The sequence below is a fragment of the Phyllostomus hastatus genome, unplaced genomic scaffold (assembly GCF_019186645.2).
Source record: "Phyllostomus hastatus isolate PE091 unplaced genomic scaffold, TTU_PhHast_1.1 phas_contig_98, whole genome shotgun sequence".
Classification (NCBI taxonomy): Eukaryota; Metazoa; Chordata; class Mammalia; order Chiroptera; family Phyllostomidae; genus Phyllostomus; species Phyllostomus hastatus.
In genome coordinates this window covers 7,113,034-7,134,064 of record NW_025333999.1, presented here as the reverse complement: position 1 = coordinate 7,134,064, position 21,031 = coordinate 7,113,034, and the positions used below count along the sequence as shown (strand labels likewise).

Here is a 21,031-nt window from a genome sequence, read left to right as displayed (position 1 = left end):
GTCCTCGTAACCTCAACCTATCCTGCCCTATGCCAGGTGAGGGGGTCAGAATGCATGGGCAACTGTCCAGTCCCAGCCTTTCTATGGTCCGAGAAGTCAGGCCTAAAGGAGCAAGATGAGTCTGCATGGGTCTGGGGCTAGAGGTGGAGTTAAGGTTTATCTGGAGGCGCAGGAAGGGACTCGACAGGCTCTGACAGGGAATGACACGACTAATATTTTATGTCTTCTCAGGCTGTTTTTTGGAGATTGTGTTGGGGACAAAGTGGTTCCTGGTTCCCTTAAGGCCCCTCCAGGAGGCGGAACAGGGGTTAAGAGTAGAGAGGAAAGACAGAGGGGAGCCGAGCTCCCCCATGACCCATGGAGCCCATGCGTGGCCTCCAGATGATTCTGCCTTGCTGCTTCCTAACTGCCAAGAGGCCAAGGATGGGCTCTCTATTGCCTGTAGCACAAAGCATCTGAACCAATCCAGAATCTGGGAGGTCAGCTAAACTATCTGTAGACAAGAGACAATGGTAGCCTGAACTAAAATGAAGACTATGGGGTGGAAAGGAGTGGCTGAATCTGGTACACTCTGGAATAAAAATGCCAGGGCTTGGGAGAATCTCAGGGCTGACAGGGGATCCCAGGAGTGAAGGGATCTCAGGGCTGGGGGCGGATCTCAGGGATGAGGGTACTTGTCCCTGTGCCCTTCATTCTCACGACCCATGTCTGGGGCATCAGGACAACCTGAGGCCCAGTACAGATGACTGCCCAAGCTGTTGTTCCTAAGAAGTGAGACACAGGCCTCACTGTCATTCTACAACAGATAGCTCAGGGTAGAAGAAACTGAATTGGCTCTGAGATATTTGACAAAGCTGGGCTTGTTTTCAACAGGAAGAAGTGTTACTTGGCTAAGGAACATTTATGTCCCAGATGTGGCCTCTCCTAGCCATGCTGTACTCTGAGGACAGATATACTGAGACTGCTGAGGTGGCTGGTGCCCAGGACACCCCCCCACCCTAGCCCCTGAATAAAAGTTGAAAGAAAGGATACCAAACATGAAGCATGTCACCTACTACCTCTTGATGTCTATTTCCTTCCCGTATATACACACTCGCCAGGTTGGTCACGATGAAAGCCCACAGCTCCTGGTGGTTGGTGAGCTAAAATTAGACAAGGGATGTTAGGGGCCACTCATGGCATGGGGGCCACCCAAACACTCTCTGGTGGCTATTTGGGGTCTCCTATTTTCGTGTCATACACACCCCACATACCTGCCTCCTAAACCCAAGAACAGTACAGCTGTTAGTTCTTTTCACTAAAAGCCATCATCTATGTTATGAGGAACTTAGGAAAACAGCCACCTTGATCCTGTACTCAGAACATACTACACTTTGGTCTATCTTCTGCTTGTTTCTCAGGACTGAGGCCTGGACAGCCACTCCCTCCACAGCACAGTGACCCTAAGGCCCTGTGAGTGCTGATAGGGCAGAGACACATGCTGGTCTAGGGGAGGCCCCAGCCAGGAAGGAGGCCAGAGATGCTACTGATGGCCAGTGGTGGATAGACCATTGTCCCCAGTTCTTGGGAACTGAAAACAGTCAAGAGAGGGAGTGATCTGAGCCACCCAAGTCATCACCCAGACCCTGGTTCCCTGCAGGGTTGAGCAAGCACAGCTGTGCAAAAGGCTGAGGGTGCTAGGGAAGTGCAGACTCCACCCAAAGGAAGTCCAAAAGGTCTTTTGATGCAGCAAAACAATACTCTAGTTAGTTTGTTGTAGGACCACAGGAAAAGATCTCGTTTGGGGCCAAGGGGATTGGGTCTGAGTTCTGCCTATACCACTTTCCTGTCATTCCCTCTCAGCTAGTGAGGGATTTACTGAGACACACAATCAGAACAACAGTGGCTGCTTGTGGGAAGTAAGACAAGGAGGAAGGGGCCAAGAGACCCTCACAGGCCCCAGGATAACTGCAGGCGGCGTAGGGCAGGTATGGGGAGGGGTCCTGGCAGCCTGAGCCAACTAGAGCACAGAGTGGCCATGGAAGGCCACAGAAGTGGGTGCTGTGTTTGCCCTTCACACTCTGGTGTGCTGCCTGTACCCATGACAGCCACACAGAGCACCTTGGAGAAACAGGAACACCACCTGAGCCCAACCTTGGGAGGGAAGAGGTCTGGAGACTGATACAAAGGGCAGAGCAGAGCACCCTGTATGATAGTCAGGGTTCACATAATACCCCCAGTGACCTCACCTGAGTCACAGAACCACTCCTACACCCCAACATCTCTGCTTGGGGCCTCCCCAGGACCACCAGGAGGAAGGTGCTGCTGGCTTCCTTTTCCTGGAAACATGTCAGGGCTGAAGTGAGGATGAGCTAATCTGGTCCTGGAGAGAGGTGGGCAGAGCAGAGTTCTGCCACTGGGCTGCTAACTCCTGAGCCTGTTGATTCCACAATGATGTGGTACCAGCCACATCTGAGGCCAGGACATGCCCTGGTGGTGCTTCCTAATCCAGTAGCACCAGGTGGCCCCGAGACCAGAGAAACCAGGTCATGGGGCTGGTATAGGATCAGGGCACACCCAGCTTCGTGTCCCAGCTATGCCATAGGATAGCTCTGGGGAGCTCCTAAACTCTTCTGAGTGACTGTGTCTTCAGCTATTACACAAACCAATCACCAGACTGGTCGGTTCTTGGGAGGACTGGGAATCAAGAGTGAAAGTGACTGAACAGACTGTGGTACCAGTGGGTGCCGGTTCTGCCCTCCAGTTCAGCAGGGGGAGACCCATCCTAGGCTGACCAGGAGCCCCCTTGTCCACAGCTACCCCGTCAGGCTGCACTGACAGCACAGGCCTTGTCCCCATCTGAGAAGCACAGGACCTGCCACAGAAAGCCCTGGATAAACAGTGTATCACTGTCACAGCTGGCATCAGGCTGAATGCTGTGGAGTCGACCACTAGCCATGGATTTGTGTGGCTGTCATCCTCACTGCAGCCCATGCCTAACTACTTACTAAGAAGCACTGCCTGCCCCTTGCACCTAAGGGTTGGCACCTTACCCGCAGGGCTGTGGTGAACTGGGCTTCTGCGTTGTCCATGCAGTTGACGGAGACACAGTACAGGCCCTAAAAGAAGGAGGTGCTGAAGGCTTGTGGACTTGCCACTTGCCCAGGGCTGCACGGCTACACCTGGATGAGCCTGACCAGTAACTCTATGCGCCAGTTACACCTGAGCTTTTGTCCTGGCAAGAAGGCAGAAAGATGGCATGCTGAGTTATTCCCTTCTCCCAGGACCTAAGTCAACTTGGACTCGAGGTGCCTATCAGAATGAAGTCCACTAGGAATATTCCAGATTCTGCCTTGGGTAACAGTCACAGGGTCACTCACTGGAATGGGGCTGGAGTGGGCAGCCCTGTATACTCACCAGCAGTGTGTGCAGCTGTGCTGCATGGTTGGAGAAGAGCCGGGGTGACTGCTGGCACAGCTGGCAGACCTGGGAAATCTGCCGGGAGAACATTTCCAGTGTCACAGGACCTGTAACCTGGGACCTGTTGCCCACATCTTGCCTGCCCTAACTTGAGTACAAAGCTCTGGTGGATATACCTATTGTGGGGCCAAAGGGCAGCCTTGACCTCCTTGAGGACAGTGATCCTTGTCTATGATCTGCTTTCTCCCTTTCCAGAGTGTTTCGGCCGTCACCACCCTTACTCTGCTTAAGGCCACGTGCCTTCTCAGGAAGATGGGCAGCAGGGGTTACATGGGGCAGGAAGGGGATTGCTATCAGGAGACCTCAAACCCCAGGTTCCATATTCTTTGGGCATATGAGCTTTTAAGGCAAGGCCCATTAATTTCTGTATCAGATTGCCTTATCAACTGTGCCCAAGCACGGTCACCAACTGCCAAAGTTATAGTGGAATGACATGAGTGAATGTCCTGCTGATGGGCACTGGGCAAATTTATATTTTCCTATGTAGTGACTTCTGAAACCTGGAAAACCCCAACCACCTGTTCTCTGGTTCTCCCACCCCATGTGTGCACGGCCCCCAGAGGCCTCACCTCCTGTAGTGCAGTGGCCTTGTGTCCTGTGACAAGCCTGCACATAATGATGTGTTCAAGCAGGATCACTTGGAAGGAGGACAGGATGGGGCTGCAGTCAAGCACTGGAGGTGAGAAGGGAATACGTACTCAGGGTGCAGCTGGAAAAGTGGAAGAAATGCTGACTCCTGGTCTAGCCTCTCACCACATGGACCCATTGGCTACCAGGTCTGAGCCTACTTCCTCTGCTAGGCACCAGGCCAGAAAACAGCATGTCACTTTACTCATGCTCACTGTACCCTCAAGTGAAAGGTTCATCTCCCTGTCCAGGTGGGGAGATGAGCTCATAGCAAGTTCTGGTGACCAGAGTGTTGCAAGAGTAAGAAATTCCTGGAGGGATTTGTTTTCCACCCTCAACCACCACAACCCAGTCACATGTTCAAAAACACTCCAGACACAGTGGGTTCTAGAAATGTTGATGTTCTCCAGGAGAATGAAACCGTATGAGAGCCTCAAGCAGTAGTGGGAAGACCAGGTTCCTGGCTGACCCAAGTGGCTGTCCTCCTGTTGGAACTATACAATGCAGACCTTTCTCAACATGGCAAGAGGGCATGAACTGTGATCCTCAAGGGCTTTGGTTCTCTGGCTGATGGCTCGTGCCCTAGCAGAGTTAACAAAAGGTACATGGACTGGGTAAGCAGCTTAACAGGGACACTGAACCAGAGCTCTGGGTTCCTGGTAGTCAAAGGTCCCTGGTCCCAAATGATAGATAAGTCAAGCATCCAGGAAGAACCCACAACCTATGGGGCATCTGCTGTCAGTTAGCAAGAGCCAAATTCAGATCCCAGCCTCACACTGAGCACAATCCATGTCAGAACACTGATAATAGCAGTCACCCCATTTGAATTGAGCACTGTTGTCTCAGCAGGCCCAGGTGGGATATGGCTAACTACTGCAGCTAACTCTGTAGTGGGGTAGACAGGACAGAAATGACATAAGACCCCTAGCCAGGGATCAAAGGTCAAGCTCAGGCCTGGTCTCCTCTGCCCTGACCCCAGGTCACCCTCATTTGCCAACTAGGGTAACAAGACCCATGGGCAGGGACTCATGGGGACTGTTTGGCACTATAGTCCAATCACTGGGCCACCCACCAAGGGGTGCAGTGACCTTGCAACCCACCCAGCCCAACTTACTCTTGAGCTTCTCCAGCTGCATGAGTGCCTTGTCTGTGTACTTCTGCGCCTTCTCTAGGTAGCCAGCCTGCATGGAGTGCATCACAGTCACCTGGCAATAAGACCAGAAGGTGGTGGTCACTAGGGCCCTCTCCTCACCCACCTGGCCCCCGGCTTCAGCCCTGGGGACTCACCAGGTAGACAAGCACACACATGTGTTCCTTGGGCAGCCAGTGGAAGAGGTCAGCGGGGTTGCTGGGCAAGATCTCATCATCATGCAATGTGGAGATGGTCTGAATACATTGCTGCAGCTGCTTCAGGCATGGTTTCACGCTCTTCACCTGCAGTGGGAAGGTGGCACCACAAACCTGAGCACCTGTCTGCTCTCAAAAGGCTCTAGCTCACCAGCCCCTTGTTCCCAGTAGCTCCCACCATGCCCACCACCTGCAGAAAGCCTACCCCTAAATGAGTCGGGGTCAGGGTCATGAGGATCATCTGTGGGACTGAGGCTCAGCTACCACCCAGTGCTGGGCCCAACACCAAGGACAGGGAGAGGCCTTTCCAAGAACCTGCATGACCTACATTTCCACCTTCCAGCAGTGACCCTGAGAGGGCAAGACAGGGCTGGGGAAGCCAGCAGTCATCCTTGGGGGGCAGGAAGTGGCCTCCTGGGCCCAGGAGCCCTACAGGTGCCGTGCCTTGTACAAATTGGCCTCTGCACACTACAAAACCCTGTTCTAAGGTCCCAAGAGTCTGCTGTGTTCCTATGCATTGAGCACAGCAAATGGCCCAAAAAGCAAATGTGGGCACAGGTTGGGGGAACTGAAGCAGTCCCTTACCAACAAGAGGCTTGCCCAGTACTTTCTGGGGCTCCACCTGTGACCTCCTGTCAGCTGAGGCTAGGCCTATGGGCAGTCACTGGGACAGGGTGGGATGAAGTGGATGGATAGCTCCTCCCAAAGGCTGAGACATTCTCCCACAGAGAGTACAGCGTCTCCTCAACTATATGGGGATTATGGAGTTGAGTCTTGGTCAGAGCTGATGTCGTGAGTCCCTACTTGAACCCCACAATGCTCTTATCAGATGAGGGTGGTGGAGAGACACTGCTTGAGTACCTGCTGTGTGTCAGACACCTTGTCAGAATCTTCATGGTTTATTATCCTGGAAATGTGTGAGGCCATGACTACGCCCATCATGAGGACAGGCCACTCTCAGGGCACCTTCTACCCTCAGGGGCACAGCACTCATGCCAGAGCATGACAGGGTAATTGGAAAAGCTAAGCCCTGAGTGAGACGCACTGCATGGTGAGGGACTGGAGGCAAAACCAGAATGGGTATCTCAGTCCCAGGCTCTCCCACTGCCTGCCTGGCTCCCCCCAGCCCTACTGTGGGAGGCACTGCATACCTGACCTGCATCCAGGTAATGTGTCACCTGGAGCACCAGGAAGAAGACACGTAAAGACTCCTTCTGGATGGGGTTCCCCTGCCAGTTCTCGACAATCTGTCCACAGAGGGTCAGCAGTGGGTGGACTTCCTGCAACTTGCGCTCCATCAGCAGCAGCTGGGGACGGGGAGGCACAGGCACTGAGAGCCCATCCCAGTGCTCAGGGCCACCATCTGCTTGCCCACCCACTGGGGACTGGTGGAACCATGCAGGGAGGGTGAAAAGCCAGGCTGGAACCCAAGTCCAAGCTGCTCCTTCCTCAGCACAAATCACACAATCTGGATGAGTTTCACCTCTGAACCCAGCTGGAACACAGAGGCCTCACTCTTGTGGCTGCCTGCAGTGCTTAGGAGTCTGGGTGCCCAAAGGGCTGCACCACAGTGAAGAGGAGCTCTGCCTCATGTCCACACCAGTACCATTCTGCTCAGCCTCCACTTACCATCCCTTTGCTGAGCAGGAACAGCGCCCTGGAAAACAGAGAGGGGGAGTCAGTCTGTGAGGCTCAGGTGCCTCCTGGGATGATTGCCACCTCAACATTCACAGGGACCAATAAGCAACCCCAGGAGGTGGTTAAGCAGATGACAGTGGCCCCCATCTGCCCCCAATGAGGCTGGTTTTATTTACAAGACTGCCCTACTTTGTTCTATTTGATCTTTATGTTTTTGGCCTAATTGAGACATTCACGTGGCTCAAAAGCCCAAAAGGCATGGACAGATGCTCAGAAAGTAGGGAAGGGCACAGTACAGAACAGGATGCTTGCCATAATCTCAATCTTGCTGATACAACATTGGTGGACAGCAGGGGGTGTGGAGAGCGGGATGGTCTGGGTGTCTGAACCCAAATCCATACTTCACTGTGGCCCCTATGTACCTCTTCTTCCTCACCTGTGACTGGCCAAGCACCCTCGGGTTCTCCTGAGTATTAAAGGGATGAACCCGGGGAGCCCTGGACACATTAGCAGCCTCACCACCCACTGTCTCCATCTGCAACAGTCAGCAAGGTTAAATTTCTATTGTCTCTCTTAAACCTTTTGGTACTTTCCAAATGTGTGTGCACTGCTGTTATCACCAACAAAAATAATAAAATAGGCATGTTAAAAAATTTAGCAAACAGCCAAAACAATGGGGGAGGAAGCCAGGGAGGTGGTCACTGCCTTCGGGAATAGCTGTGGTCAGGCAGAGTTTACTCAACATCTTAGTCTCTGTCCCACCAGCCTTGGCAGATTCCCTGTGTCCTGCAGCCAACACCCCATCAAGTGGCCGCTGTTCTCTTTATTTTACAGGTGACGAGAGTAAGGTGGGGAGGTCACAGTTAGTCACACAGCCTTCGAGATATCTCTGATCCAGGCCTCCAAAGTCTTGCCTATTGTTACCTCAGGGTGTGAACACTCTAGGTCTACTTGCTTGCTGTTCAACCGTTGAAACCTAAGGCTTGGAACTTCACTTGCTCAGAGGTCCTACATCAATGGTTGGAAGTTCTGGGCCCTGAGCCCTGGTGGAGCCCATCTAAGCTGTCCACCCACAGTGGCATGGAAACCTGTCTGGGGACACTCATGCATGAACATGCAGTGTGTGGCTGTCCCTGTGCCCTGCAAAGTGTGTCAACACAAAATCAGTGACGGCTGCAACATAAGAGGGCCCGGGAGGGCCAGGAATGTGAGGCCAGATTGTGTCACAGCTGCCACCATCTCAAGGCAGGGTTGCTGAGGGGTAAGGACAGCCTATGGAAAACTGTGTTTCCACAAGGGCACTTACAAGTCTACAGCTCAGAGAACAGAGTTGGGTACTATTTTGTCTCAGCAACTCCATATGACAAGTTCAGCTCCATGAAATATAACTTTCTAGAACCCCAATGCACACAACAGAACATGAGCACTGCTACCTGAAATCTGTCTAGTGCAGAGGATTCTTCTCTTCAGGGGAAAAAGAAAGACTAGAGGACTTTACAGAGGGTGCACAGTGAAGCTCCTGTAGCCTCTGACCCCTGACCCCCAACCTCAGGGTAGAAGTCTCCAGATGGCCTAAGCAGTTTCACGTATAACATGAACCTATGTCCCCTGTTTTATACAAACATCTGCTTATTCCACTTACTGTGTCTTTGTGTATCTAAAAGCTCCTGCGTATCCTGAGAGGGACACTGGAGTTACCTTAAGTGCTGCCAAGCACACGGGGCACACCCTCTGAGGGCACTGCTCTCACATCTATACCACAAAGGGGATCAGCCCAACAAATTTACAAGCCCTTTTTATTTCAAGATACATAGGTATGGCCCTGGCTGAGTGGCTAAGTTGGTTAGAATGTCATCCTGTCCACCAAAAGGTTGCAGGTTTGATTCTCGGTCTGGGCCCATAGCTAGGTTGTGGATTCAAGTCCTGGTTGGGGTGCGTAAGGGAGGCAACAGATCAATGTCTCTCTCTTACATTTCTCTCTCTCTCTCTCTCTCTCTCTCTCTCTCTCTCTCTCTCCCTCCCTCCCTCCCTCCCTCCCTCTCTCTCTCTCTCTCTCTCTCTCTCTCTCTCTCCCTCCCTCCCTCCCTCCCTCCCCCTTTCCCCCCTTTCTAAAAATCAGTGGAACATATCCTTGGGTGAGGATTAAGAAAAAGAAAGAAAGAAAAAGAAAAAAGATACTAGGTATGTGCAAATGCCATCTGTGCTGAGAATGCCAGCTGTCCCTCATTCTCAGTCAACTCTCCAACTTCACAAGTTGATAGGATGAATTGATGAGGTAAAAGGCATACTGGTGGTGCCTTTAATCTGTACATCTCTTATTATGTGTGTAGGGGACCATTGTTTCATGCTGAAATGTCAACTGGATTTGTTGCCCAGGATCAAATAGCTGAGCCCTTTCCAAGAAGAGAGGAACGTGGGGAAAGGGTGCCTACCGTGTGTACTCAGATCCCACCACCCGTGCATACTCGGCTCCCACGCCTAGGAGGTCACAGGCTGACACCAGGTCCTTCTCAAGCGTGTGCAGTTGCTAAAAAGGACAAAGAACAATAATCCTTGCTTCCAAATCTCTTGCTTTATAGTACTTAGAACCTAACCTTCATGCTTTGTTGGAGAATTCAAGTGATCCTGCCCACCTGTCAACAAAATTGTCTCAATTTCGGTTTTGAGCTATATTGACCAAATCATGTCATCAGTGTTGACTGCTTTGGGTACAGAACTCTGTTCTGCCCACAGTGCACATTATCTAAATTTAATGGTGCATAAAGCCAGCAGTTAATGCTCACAGGCATAGATTCCCAGGACTAAACGAGTATGTCTCTGTGCTTTGCAGGTCACTTTCAAGGGCTGATCACTAGACAGGAGCCAGAGGCAGCCCAAGTGAGGAGAAACTCCTTCAGGGACAAGTGTCTGCAGGAGTTTCCAACCCAGAAGCCTTAGCAGACTAAAAGTAAGGGACCTGTGGGACCTCAGTTGAGCTTGGGCTCCCAGGTATACGCAGCACCCTCCAACTCTGTGACCTGAGACAGATGCCTCATTGCCTGGCCCACTCTCTATCTGCCAATGGGCAAAGCACGCATGGGAGGATTAAAGGAGACAATGCTATGTGGGACAGCAGTAGGCCAGGGGGAAGAGCTTGGGAACACTGGCTGGGTGAGCTCTTCCCAGCAGGGACCTTGAGCCACATCCTTTTGGGATGAGGGGTTCCCGTGGTGGGTGGGGTGGGGGAGTAATTCCAACCAAGGGCCCACATCTTGCACACATAGGCAGGTGATAGGACCATGTCATGGAAGGTAGGCAAGAGGCAGTATAGAGGGCAGGCTGCTGGGTCAGAAAGAGGAGAGGGTGTAGGCTGGCAGTGAGAGGGGAAATGTGGGCAGTGCCCAGGACAGAAGAAACACCTCTCAGAGTGGAGCCAACTCACCCCAGAGCCTTCAGGCCCAGTCACTATGGCCAGGAAGGCCAGTCCAGAGGTCCCCATCTACCTGAGCATCCCAGAGCACTTTGACCAGGGCACCACTATGTGTCGAGAGCTGAAAGGTTATTGAGGGGGACCACATAGAGCCCAGATGAGGCTGTGTCCCAGAAGCTCTGCAAGGGCTTCACTCAGGCAGGCATTCACTGCCCACGGGGCAGCCTCTTGGAATCTCAGCACAGCTCTTAAGAAACATTGGTGGCAAGACAAATTTCAATGAACACAGGCCATAGGGAGAACCAAGAGGGAGGGGAATGCAATAATAAGGCCAAGTCAGTCAATGGGGAGAAGGGCACTCCCACCAATCACCCCTGATGCTGCACAAAAGACCTGTGCTGGAGCTACTGCTGAGGGTGGAAGCTGGAGGGGACTTGTGAGCAGGCTAAGTAATCATCCCCGTGTCCCCATCCTCTCGGTGCAGCAGCCTGAGGAGGGCCTGTGTGTCTGCTGTCTGCCTTTATTGCAGTTAGGTGGGTGTGCCCCAAGGTCACAACCCCATTCAGCAGCCATGTGTCTTGGCCAGGTCCAAGTACTCACAGCAAGCTGGAAGAGGAGGCGGCAGTGCCAGTAAGGCGTCTGCTGTGAGATCTGGATTGCTTTCCGCAGCAGTGGCTTTGCTGCATCAACAGAATTCTGAAAGGCAACAGTCACAGTTAGGGAGGAAAAGAAACAAGCTGGCAAGCTGGATTCCTCACGCAGCAGCTGGGGTGCCAGAAGGCCACTCCTGTTCATGCTTACCAAAAGATTTATGGGTTACTGATTTACTTTATTAAAAGAAGAAAAGATATTTTATTGGACTCACTGGCTGGGAGATTTTTGCATTGCTCTTAAAATAACTCATGCATCTAAACTGAAAGTAGCTTTAGTACAAAATCCTAAACAGTTAAATTAGATGACAATTGCCATCTTTCTCATTTTATAAGAGAGACGGGCCAGGGTTATGAAACACGCAGTCCCTGTAGCCCAGGGAGCCTCACAGGCTGCTGCTCAAAGAGGGGAAAGGTGATTCTCAGCTACACCTGAGATCAGGAACCAGATTAAGAAGGAACCAGATAAACTATATGGATAAACTCTATTAGTCTAGGAACTAATCATCTTTAGCCTAAGAACAAGGCTGTTTTCCAAGTCTCTAGAAAGTCTTAGAAAAATATTCTATTGGCCCTCATGAGAAGTGATCACTCAGAGCCACCCAAAGCCAGGGTATGAAAGGTAGGAAAGTAATGGGAAGCATTAAAACCCATTCTTCAGGAGGAAGTCAGTCCACTCCTGAGAACACCAATTTGCCCTTGTGCTTTCACTACAGGGGGGTGGGACTCCGCTTTCAGAAACCATAGGTTCTTACCTCTTGACAGTATAATTCAGACAAAAGACTTGCTGCTTCAAATTTAACATCTTCAAACTGTGGGATCTAGTGACATCTGGTTAAGGAAGTACAGATGTTGCTAAAAAGGTCAGTTTAAAAGGAAGCAAGCACAGAGTTCTTACATTGTAGCAGTCTGCCAGTCAGGTGTATCCCCCTGCTCTGAAATCCTAAATTCACGTATTCCCCCAGCAATCCCTGAACTTGCTGCTGGCCAGATGTGGAGCTGGATGCCAGGACTTGAAAAGGAGCATAGTACCCGTGGAGAGGCCGCTGGCCTGAAGGGGCAGCTACAGCTGAGCAGGGATTCTTCAGGTGATCTGTGGGGCAAGACCTAAACCTACGGGGTGCATCATAGCAGGAATTCAAGTTTATAACACATTCTTTTTATTTAAACAGAGCATTTCTTAAAGGGAACAGCACCAAGAAAAGGATACTTGCTGTGATATCAACCACTGAAAAAGAAAGAAAAAAGTATTAATTCTCAGCTAAATGCTCCCTAGCTCTACTTTGGGGTTTATAGATTGCCCTATCACAAAGACCACAGGTGTTCAGGTAAGTGGGAAGGTGACCTATTGGTTCATTTCCCTGCTAATCTAACAACCACAGCATGCCTGGGAGAGATAGAAGCAGCATATGCTCCCTTACTAACAGGATCTACCTATCCCACCAGGCTCCTGAGTTCAGGTCAGAGCCCCGCCTCCCCACTCCCACTAGGGCCACAATACTTTAGAAGGGGAAAAAGTTCAGAGGGACCCTCACACGCTACTCACTATAGTACCCTGACAGCAAATAATGACATATGAGTAATCAATTACAACTGGACAATGGATCTGGGGGTGTCAGTCCTTCCTTGAGAAGTGGTGTTTCAAAGATGCTTGGAAATGACCAAAGTTAGCCTCAGAGGGGAGGGAGGAATGCTCCAGGAAGGACTTGTGTGGGCAGCAACAGGCCAAGAGACTGCAGAGATAATTCTGCAATCTGAGCTTGTGGTGCCTCTGCTGGCACACATACAGGACATGGTTCAGACAATGTAATGCTCCCATTTGGGGACTGCTGTGCCCTTGAGTTCCACATTCCTACAGGAGATGATAAGGTGCCAGGAGAGTCCACCACATTGACCATAGTCTGTCAGACCATCCAGGACTCAAGCATTCACCCAACACTTGTTCCACAAATGTTCTCAGAGTTCTTGTGGGTATTGGAAGGCAGATTTGGAGCTGAACAGAAGACCCTGACTTGCCATGCTCTGTGGGAGAACAGCACAAGGTGTGTGTGTGTGGGGCTGCACATATGGGGCTGGGGTGTGTGTTCCCAGCTAAAGGGGGAGTGGGAGGTGCTCTTCACAGAGAAGAGCCTATAAAAAGGCAGAAATCCAGGAAAATAAAGCTGGAAGGTATATGTGCCATTCACTGGCAGCAGGGACTGTGGGTCAGAATGCCCTGATGACACTCATAGAGCCTGACCCAACAGAGGCATAAAACAAAAGTACTGACTTGGCTGGTGTGGCTCAGTGGACTGAGTGCCAGCTTGCAAACCAAAGGGTCACTAGTTTGATTCCCAATGAGGGTGCATGCCAGGGTTGTGGACCAGGCCCCAAGTTGGGGATACATAAGAGGCAACCATACAATGTTTCTCTCTCTCTCTATTTCTCTTTCCCTCCCCCTCTCTCTAAAAGTAAATAAATAAAATCTTTGTAAAAATCAAAAAGCACCTAATGAGATATGAGTTTTAAAAGTATCCTAGCTTTCCAGTATTTAAGATGTTGAAGCAAGGATGTGGTGGGTCCTCTGGTGAGAAATTCTGGATTCCCTGGGTCTTCCAGTAGCAGCCATGATCAACTGTGCTAACAACATAGGAGCCAAAAATTTGTATATCATCTCTGTGAAGGGGATAAAGGAACAACTGAATAGACTTCCTGCTGCTGGTGTGGGTGACATGGCGATGGCCACAGTCAAAAATGTTAAACTAGAGCTCAGAAAGAAGGTATATCCAGTGGTGGTAACTGAACAACAAAAGTCATACCAGAGAGAAGATGGTGTGTTTCTTTATTTCGAAGATAATGCAGGGGTGATAGCAAACAACAATAAGTGATATGAAAGCTTTTGCCATGTAGCAAAGGAGTGTGCAGATTTTTTGGCCCAGGATTACATTCAATGCTGGCAGCAGTATTTGTAAAAACAAAACAAAACAAAACAAAATTAAAAGCTATTCCCACACTCCCAACAAAGAATATCCTAGTTGCACCAAAGAGAATGCAGAGGGAGGAAGAGGCGGAGCCAGAGGCTGAAGGCCTAAGGGGCTGCTGGCTGGGAAGGTGAGCAGAAGGAGGGGCCAGTGAAGCCTAGTTGCAGCTTCAAAACTGGAAATGCCTTTGGGGCAAGAGTGAGTGGTAGAGGAGAAAGTCCAAAAGGGGACTGGGAAAGACTTAGAACTGCATCCCAAACCAGCTGCCAGAAAGACACAGGTGGGCCAGGAGGGGGAGCTGTGGGAGAAGAACAGAGAGAGCGCACACCCAGTGCTACTGAGTTCCTGCCTCTTTCCTGCACATGCACATAAGCACAAGTGTGGGTGCCCACACACAGTGCACACATGTGCACATGCATGTCTGCAAAGTCTAAGCAAAAGGCACTCTGTAGCTAACATGAGTATCCCCTCCCAAAACTCCACTGCAGCAGGATCAGAAGGGGCTCAAGGTCCCCAGAAGGCAGGGCCAGTGCCTGCTACCAGGAGTGCAGTCTCAGAGGCGAGGTTCCTCAGCTGGAGGCTGTCTACAGTGGGGACAGGCCCAGCTCCAGCCACATGTATATGATATCATAAAAGTGGTAAACACAGAAGTTTGGCCTTGCTTTCTACAGAAGTGATTCCTCCCCATGGGGAAGAGCAGTCCAGCAAGAAAAGTTCCGGAAGGCCACCAAACGGGAGAAGGAATGGGGATACTGTGGAGGAGACCATGTAACTGAAGAGCTGGGCTAGGGACATACTGAGATCTGGCCCAACCCCAAGATTCAGTGGTCCCACAACTCAATCTCAACATGTAAGAACTACCTCAGGGAAGGCCTACATGCGGAAGGGGAGGCCTCCAGCAAGAGTACAGGGTGTTTAAAGAGAATGCAAAGGACACACATGAAGACAGGACTGGAGGTGTGGATCCACACAGAGGAGCTGGATCCTAGTAGCGCTTAGTATCTGTTCCCAGAGTCCCAACCTTCCATTCTCTTATACGTATGCTGTGCCCCTGCTAAAAATACCCCCGCATGTGGGATGTTAGTTAAAGCCTGATGATGTCCATCTTCATGGTGCTGCATTCCCAGTTCATGGAATGGTCCAACGCACAGGAGGTGCTTAGGAAACATTTGTCACATGAACAACAACTTCATTTAATATCACCAGGAAATGAGAGCTTTCTTATGTGCAAATGGTACAGAACTGAAGCTTATAACTTTCAAACACAAATACCTAACTCCTAAATGACATCAGGCAGCTCCCTACAAGCATCGCTACTTTGTATCCAGGAATCAGCACCAGTGACACCTTGAGCCACTCCCAACAATGACCCAGTTCCAAAGCTAGGGCTACAGAATTGGCTCAGTGTCAGGGCAAGCCAGTCACTTCCTCAGACTGTCAGATACCAATCAAATGACTTCCCTTTTATATCTTTTTAACACTTGTAACATAAAGCCACAAATTGGAAATATACAAACATCAGAAATATATGCATCTTACAAATAAAGTACCAAGGTTGCTACCTTACCTAAAGCTGCTGCTAACTCATCTGTGTGTTTTACTTTGTAACATTAAAAAAAATTGTTATGTCCCCTTCCTCCTGATGGAAAAGCAGCTAAAGTGAGAGGCCCTGAGCTTGGGGAGGCCTGCAAGCATAGATAGGGCAGAATGTAAACAACCCTACCAGAAATCTCTGGGGTTACCTTGGGGTTCTCAGGAAAAACAAGGGTCAGTGTACTGTAAGGCCAGCAAGGAATAGCCCAGATCAGCACATCTCTCGAGCTTGGAGGATTCAATCCAGGACTGAGACCATTTCAAGGCTTCTTTGTACCTCAAAACCAAGGTACCTTTTTTTTTAAAGATCAGGTTTTAAATAACCAAAATGTGTAGAAACAGTTATTGACTACAACTGCTTTGGGATGAAGCACAGCACTTAGGAGCCTGTCTTGCCTAGTTCTGCTGTGTGACAATGTTTACAAGCATCCCCCTATCAGTGGCAAGTTGGAAGTGGTCTCCGCCCTGTGGGTTTGTTGAGGATCCAATGAGACCGTGTGCAAGAAGCATGAATGTACGGCCCGGCATGTAGAAAGGACCAACAATACTACAGTAATTCCCAGGCAGAAACCAGAAGAATCTGGTGTTGGAAGGGAGGCAGAGGGTGGGCATGTTGCTGAAACTGTGAAATTATGGTTCCTAAACAAATTTCAAATCCTGAGATCAAAAGAAATTCAGAGAGTGAAGAGTAAAGAAAATGGAAATGAAAACAGGAGGAAGCACAGAACACTCTTCCATGAAAATGCATTAACACCAAGCTCTGTAAATGGAGCTTCCGCACACAAGGTTCTGCTCCTGGTCAATGGGGCACAAAATTTAGCAGGACACAGCCATGATCCTGAAGTATGACAGATCTGTTCTAGCTGTGCCTAATGATGAAAAGCTCATCACTGAGCCCTCTCAGGCCTTTAAAAGAGAAAGGCCTGCATTTAATTACTTGCTGGGAAGGTAAACCAGAGACTGAGAGGCTAAACCTGGAAACAGAATTAACAACTGTCTAGACAGCACAGTTTGGAGCTGCTTTCTAAGTTAGATGAGCAAAACCACCACTAAAAAGAAGCTCTGTTCCAAAAGCAAAGAGAAAGTAAATGCAGTCTTAACATGGATACTGCAGTCAGAGAGACCACTATACATTAGAATGACTGCCTAGATTATGGCAAATAACGAACAATTATTCCAGAAAAGTGGCATTTATTTCTCTGTGGCTCTTAAATCAGAAAAAGTCTAAGATGATGATGTACTTTTTAGGCCAAGGGATAAAGAGAAATATGACAAAAAGTTCAGGGGGAATGTGAGAATTACTGAAACGGAAATGTCTGTTTGAAAGGCCGTGTGAAAATAAGGCTGAAAGTTCACAGAGCAATAGATATATAGCAAGAGGAAAAATAATAGGGTGAAAAGTAAATGTAAAGGAACACAATCTGACAGAAACAGCCTCACAAATTCTCTAGCCAAGAGATTTCCGAGTAAAGGGGCACCCTTTATAGTTACAAACTATTTACTAAAGGAATCAGAGCAGCCAAGAATTCTGACAACATAACCACATTGCTGACAAAACCATAGTCAAAAAAGGAGGGCTCTCAGGTAAAGGGTCCTATCGTACACCATAATAGTTACAGGATCTATTGAGCAGACTCAGGGAACAAAGCAGCCAGCAGGGGCTCCAAGGGTCCTCCGCGAAGGTGTCATTGAGACCAACAGCTTCAACATCAATAAAACTGCTGAGGAAAGGGAGAAACACCTTCCATACCTCTGATGGGAACACTTGACAGATGATTCTTTCAAAGCTGGTAGAATTCATGAGGCGGATGCATAAGTTTATTATATATTCCTTCTGTAAAGCTTACAAATACAGTTGAGTAAGCAGTTCTGACATTAAGCAGGTAGAAAAGTAAGTAATCGAACTTTATATTTAAAAAGTATGATTCCCAAGGAGGTTAAGGTCTCTCAGAGAGCAAGCAAAAGACAATGAAAATAACAGAGACTGAATGTAGTACTGACTTTAGAGGCCAATTAAAGTTTTATTTATAGTACTTTTAAGTTACAGAAGTTAGTTCAGGAAAGAACAGCAGGGAGAATAATCAGGGAGAAAATTGTCGCAAAATAGTTCAGTTATTTACATCTTTAAAAACTTTTGTTTGTTTGTTTGGTTTTTTGTTTTTGTTACTCTGGGTTGACTCCCTGAAAAGAAATAGGAACTTCCTTGATCATTTGCTCTTCAGGACTAGAAAGCAGCAAACCACTTCTAAAAAGAGAGTATGTTATGATTCTTTATCAAGTGAGTCTCGGAAAGGAAACAATAAAAGTTGGTAGCTTCCTGATTTGGGACAAATGCATAGCTCGTAATTAATGAAGATTAAAGAAAGCATGCTTGAGACCCAGACCCTGGCTGGTATAGCTCAGTGGATTGAGCGAGGGCCTGCAAACCAAAGGGTCGCCTGTTTGATTCCCAGTCAGGGCACATGCCTGGGTTACCTGCAAGGTCCCCAGTTTGGGGCATACAAGAGGCAACCACACATCAATGTTTCTCTCCTCCCCTTCCCCTCTCTCTAAAATAAAGAATTTTTTAAAAAATAAAGAGAGTGTCCTGGCTGGCATACCTCAGTGGACTGAACGCGGGCTGCGAACCAAAGCATCGCAGGTTCGATTCCCAGTCAGGGTACATGCCTGGGTTGCAAGCCACGGCCCCCAGCAACCGCACATTGATGTCTCTCTCTCGCTCTCTCTCTCTCTCTCTCTCTCTCTCTCTCTCTCCCCCTTCCCTTCTCTCTCTAAAAATAAATAAAATCTTAAAAAACAACAACAAAGAGAGCATCCTTGAATTGCAACACAAAAGCAGATCAAAAACAACTGCAGAAGGAAAACAGCATGAATGACTGCACTTCAGTTGAAATGTGAACACATTCCCAGCTGGGGATGCAAATGACAGAAAGAAAAGGATTTCTGGGTATGAATAATATCTGTGTGAGCTATGGAGAGGACCTTGTGAATCTGTGGAAGACTCCACAAGATTCAGAGTTCTGTAAAATTGAAAAGTATGGGTTCAAAAGCCAAGTGGCTACAAAGAAGCAATCTGAGGCATGCATGACTGCTTCCCTTCAACAGTACTGGGTGACAAACATGCAACCATACACACAGTGACTGTGAGTCACTGCCAGAAACAATAGCTTCGGAGACAAGGGAAGGGAGGTGGCAGGATTTGTTGTTTACCAAGGGAAGAACTTCAGAACTGGGCCATTGGGCCCCAGGCCCTAGGAGTCACAGTCCCCATCTACCTCATGCCTAAGGAAGCCTGGTGCTTCATTTGATCTCAGCCTCATCACTGCCCAGGAGAGACCCTGACACAAACTAGTAATGGGCCAGTGACAGCCTGGGTACTCCTTGGGAATCACCTGACAACCCAAGGGATGCTTCAGGCTCTTTTCCTCCACCACATTTAAGGCTTTGCTCAAATAGATAGCTCCCCATCAACTCCATCCATTTTCCCTGGTCCATGTTTTTTCATGGTTCTTCTATCACTACCTAACCTCTTAACTACATATTCATTATTTGTCTCTCTCACTAAAACATAAGTTTATGTGGATAAGGACTGTTTTAGTTATTGCTGATCCCCAGCACCCAGAAGAAGGCTTGGCACTTGGTGTGAGCTGAATAAATATGTGCCAAAAGGCTGAGAAAAGTGCAACTGCACAAAAACAATAACAACTTATTGGCTTGGCACGGAACGTGGAATCTTAAGCCTGCATTTCAGCCCAGTTTTGTTAGTAACTTGCTGTTTGGCTTTGGCCAAATCACTTTACCTCTCTGGGTCCTTACAGTTTCACTGCTGAAACAAGAAAATTAATCAAGCAAAAAGTAAAGTCCCCTTCCAATTCTTTACAGTATGCAAAACAAAGATCTGCTGTCTTCCCAAAGGCAACTTGTTACCAACCACCTGTGGGTTCTGATTTACCTCATATCAAAACATTTAAAAAATCTAAGTCGATTCAAGAAGTCGCTCCTTTAATCAGAATAAAAGAGTAAATGGCAAATGAAGGCACAGTCTGACAGGAGTTCAGTGTCGCCGTGAGAAGAAAAACTCCACAGCCATATTCTTTGAAGTACCAAGATCTCACGAGTAAAAATGGCGGGGGACGAGCGGTGGGGGGCGGGGGTGTCCGTAGGCCTGCCCTCTGAAGGGGATGGACTAGTGAGTGGTGGGAGAAAAAGAAGCCACCCACCTGGTGAACACAGAGAAAGCAAGTGCTGGGAGATCCCTTCCCGCAATCTCCACTACTGAGCAACTGGTCCTGGAATCCAGACACCTCCCCCCGCGCCCCCCACACACTGTCCCACCTCCTTATAGGACTTCGGACGACTAACTCTAGGCTCTGGGCCTTTGCCTCCCACCTGACTCCTCGCACCACTGATGGGAGCACAATACCCTCCAGACACTTATCAGACTTCCGGGTCTAGGGAAAGAATGCTTTCCTAGGTTTTCTGAGAGACCAAACTTCAGATTCCCAAGGGATGCCTGGACTGTCACCTCGCCCTCCATTATCTCGAGTCACTTCAGGAGGGAGCGTTCAGGCCGATGCTTCCGGGGCTGAGCCCTGAGAAACTGGAAGTGGCAGGACCCACTGGCGAACTGGGGACGTCTCCATAGGCGCCAAGAGGTCATCTCTTGAAAACCTGAAGAATTTGGGAATCCTATTTCTCCTCAGAAGAGCGGGGTCCTGGATCCCGCCTGTCACCAGAGATGTTAAATAACGTACAGGGCGAGGCCCTAGGGGTCCCCTAGATGCTGGCGGCTTTGGGATCCTGCCCTCATGCGGAAGTCGCACCTCAGGTCCCCAAGAAAACGGCCTGGGCGGTCCTCGCTCGCCGTGGTCGCGGCCCGTCAGCGCGGGTCCCACAAGGAGCCCGCGCTCCTCCCTCGAGGCCCGGCCCGCGCTCACCGCTTTCTCCAGGTGGCTGCGCGCCTGCTCGCTGTTCTTGGTGTGGTGGTAAAGCACGGAGCCTAGCTGCAGGTGCGTGCGGGCCTCGATGCGCTGCGGCGGCTTGAAGGGGAACACAGCCTGCAGGCAGTGCACACACAGGCGGATCTTGGGCGGGCTAGACGTGCGGAAGTGCTCGGCGAAGCCCAGAAGTGCCAGGTACCATGACTCGGCCGCCTCAGCCTGCGCCGCCTGGGCCGCGGCCGCTTGGGCCGCAGCCGCCGCCTGAGCCGCCATTTTGGCCACCACAACAACAAGCGGTCGCCAAAGGGAGGCGGAAGCAGGCGCACGGGGCGGAGCCAGCACTCCTCGTGTCTCTCGCGAGAGCTGCTGTACGAAGCATCCTGGAATATGTAGTTTGTATTTGGAGTG

General features: G+C 49.6%; 1 protein-coding gene across 3 annotated transcripts in view; it reads right to left on the bottom strand.

The window, feature by feature from the left end:
* The window catches only part of MAU2 (MAU2 sister chromatid cohesion factor), a 28,623-nt gene extending 7,703 nt beyond the window's left edge, over positions 1 to 20,920 (bottom strand). Inside the window, exons 1-13 of one of the 3 annotated variants that reach the window (XR_006787435.1) lie at positions 20,621 to 20,920; positions 12,341 to 12,358; positions 11,886 to 11,951; positions 11,081 to 11,176; positions 9,504 to 9,598; positions 7,063 to 7,090; positions 6,585 to 6,740; positions 5,374 to 5,520; positions 5,201 to 5,291; positions 4,029 to 4,132; positions 3,397 to 3,474; positions 3,033 to 3,098; positions 1,033 to 1,142 (exon numbers count right to left, since the gene is read on the bottom strand). Coding sequence is in view for 2 of the 3 variants with exons in the window: in XM_045852813.1 (XP_045708769.1) it covers positions 1,056 to 1,142; positions 3,033 to 3,098; positions 3,397 to 3,474; positions 4,029 to 4,132; positions 5,201 to 5,291; positions 5,374 to 5,520; positions 6,585 to 6,740; positions 7,063 to 7,090; positions 9,504 to 9,598; positions 11,081 to 11,176; positions 11,886 to 11,951; positions 12,341 to 12,358; positions 20,621 to 20,896 (1,308 nt within the window). In the remaining variant the exon portion in view is untranslated. The remainder of the gene's footprint in view (positions 1 to 1,032; positions 1,143 to 3,032; positions 3,099 to 3,396; positions 3,475 to 4,028; positions 4,133 to 5,200; positions 5,292 to 5,373; positions 5,521 to 6,584; positions 6,741 to 7,062; positions 7,091 to 9,503; positions 9,599 to 11,080; positions 11,177 to 11,885; positions 11,952 to 12,340; positions 12,359 to 20,620) is intronic. The other 2 variants (XM_045852813.1, XM_045852814.1) reach the window with 2 other exon arrangements.
* Between the last annotated feature and the right edge of the window lie 111 nt (positions 20,921 to 21,031).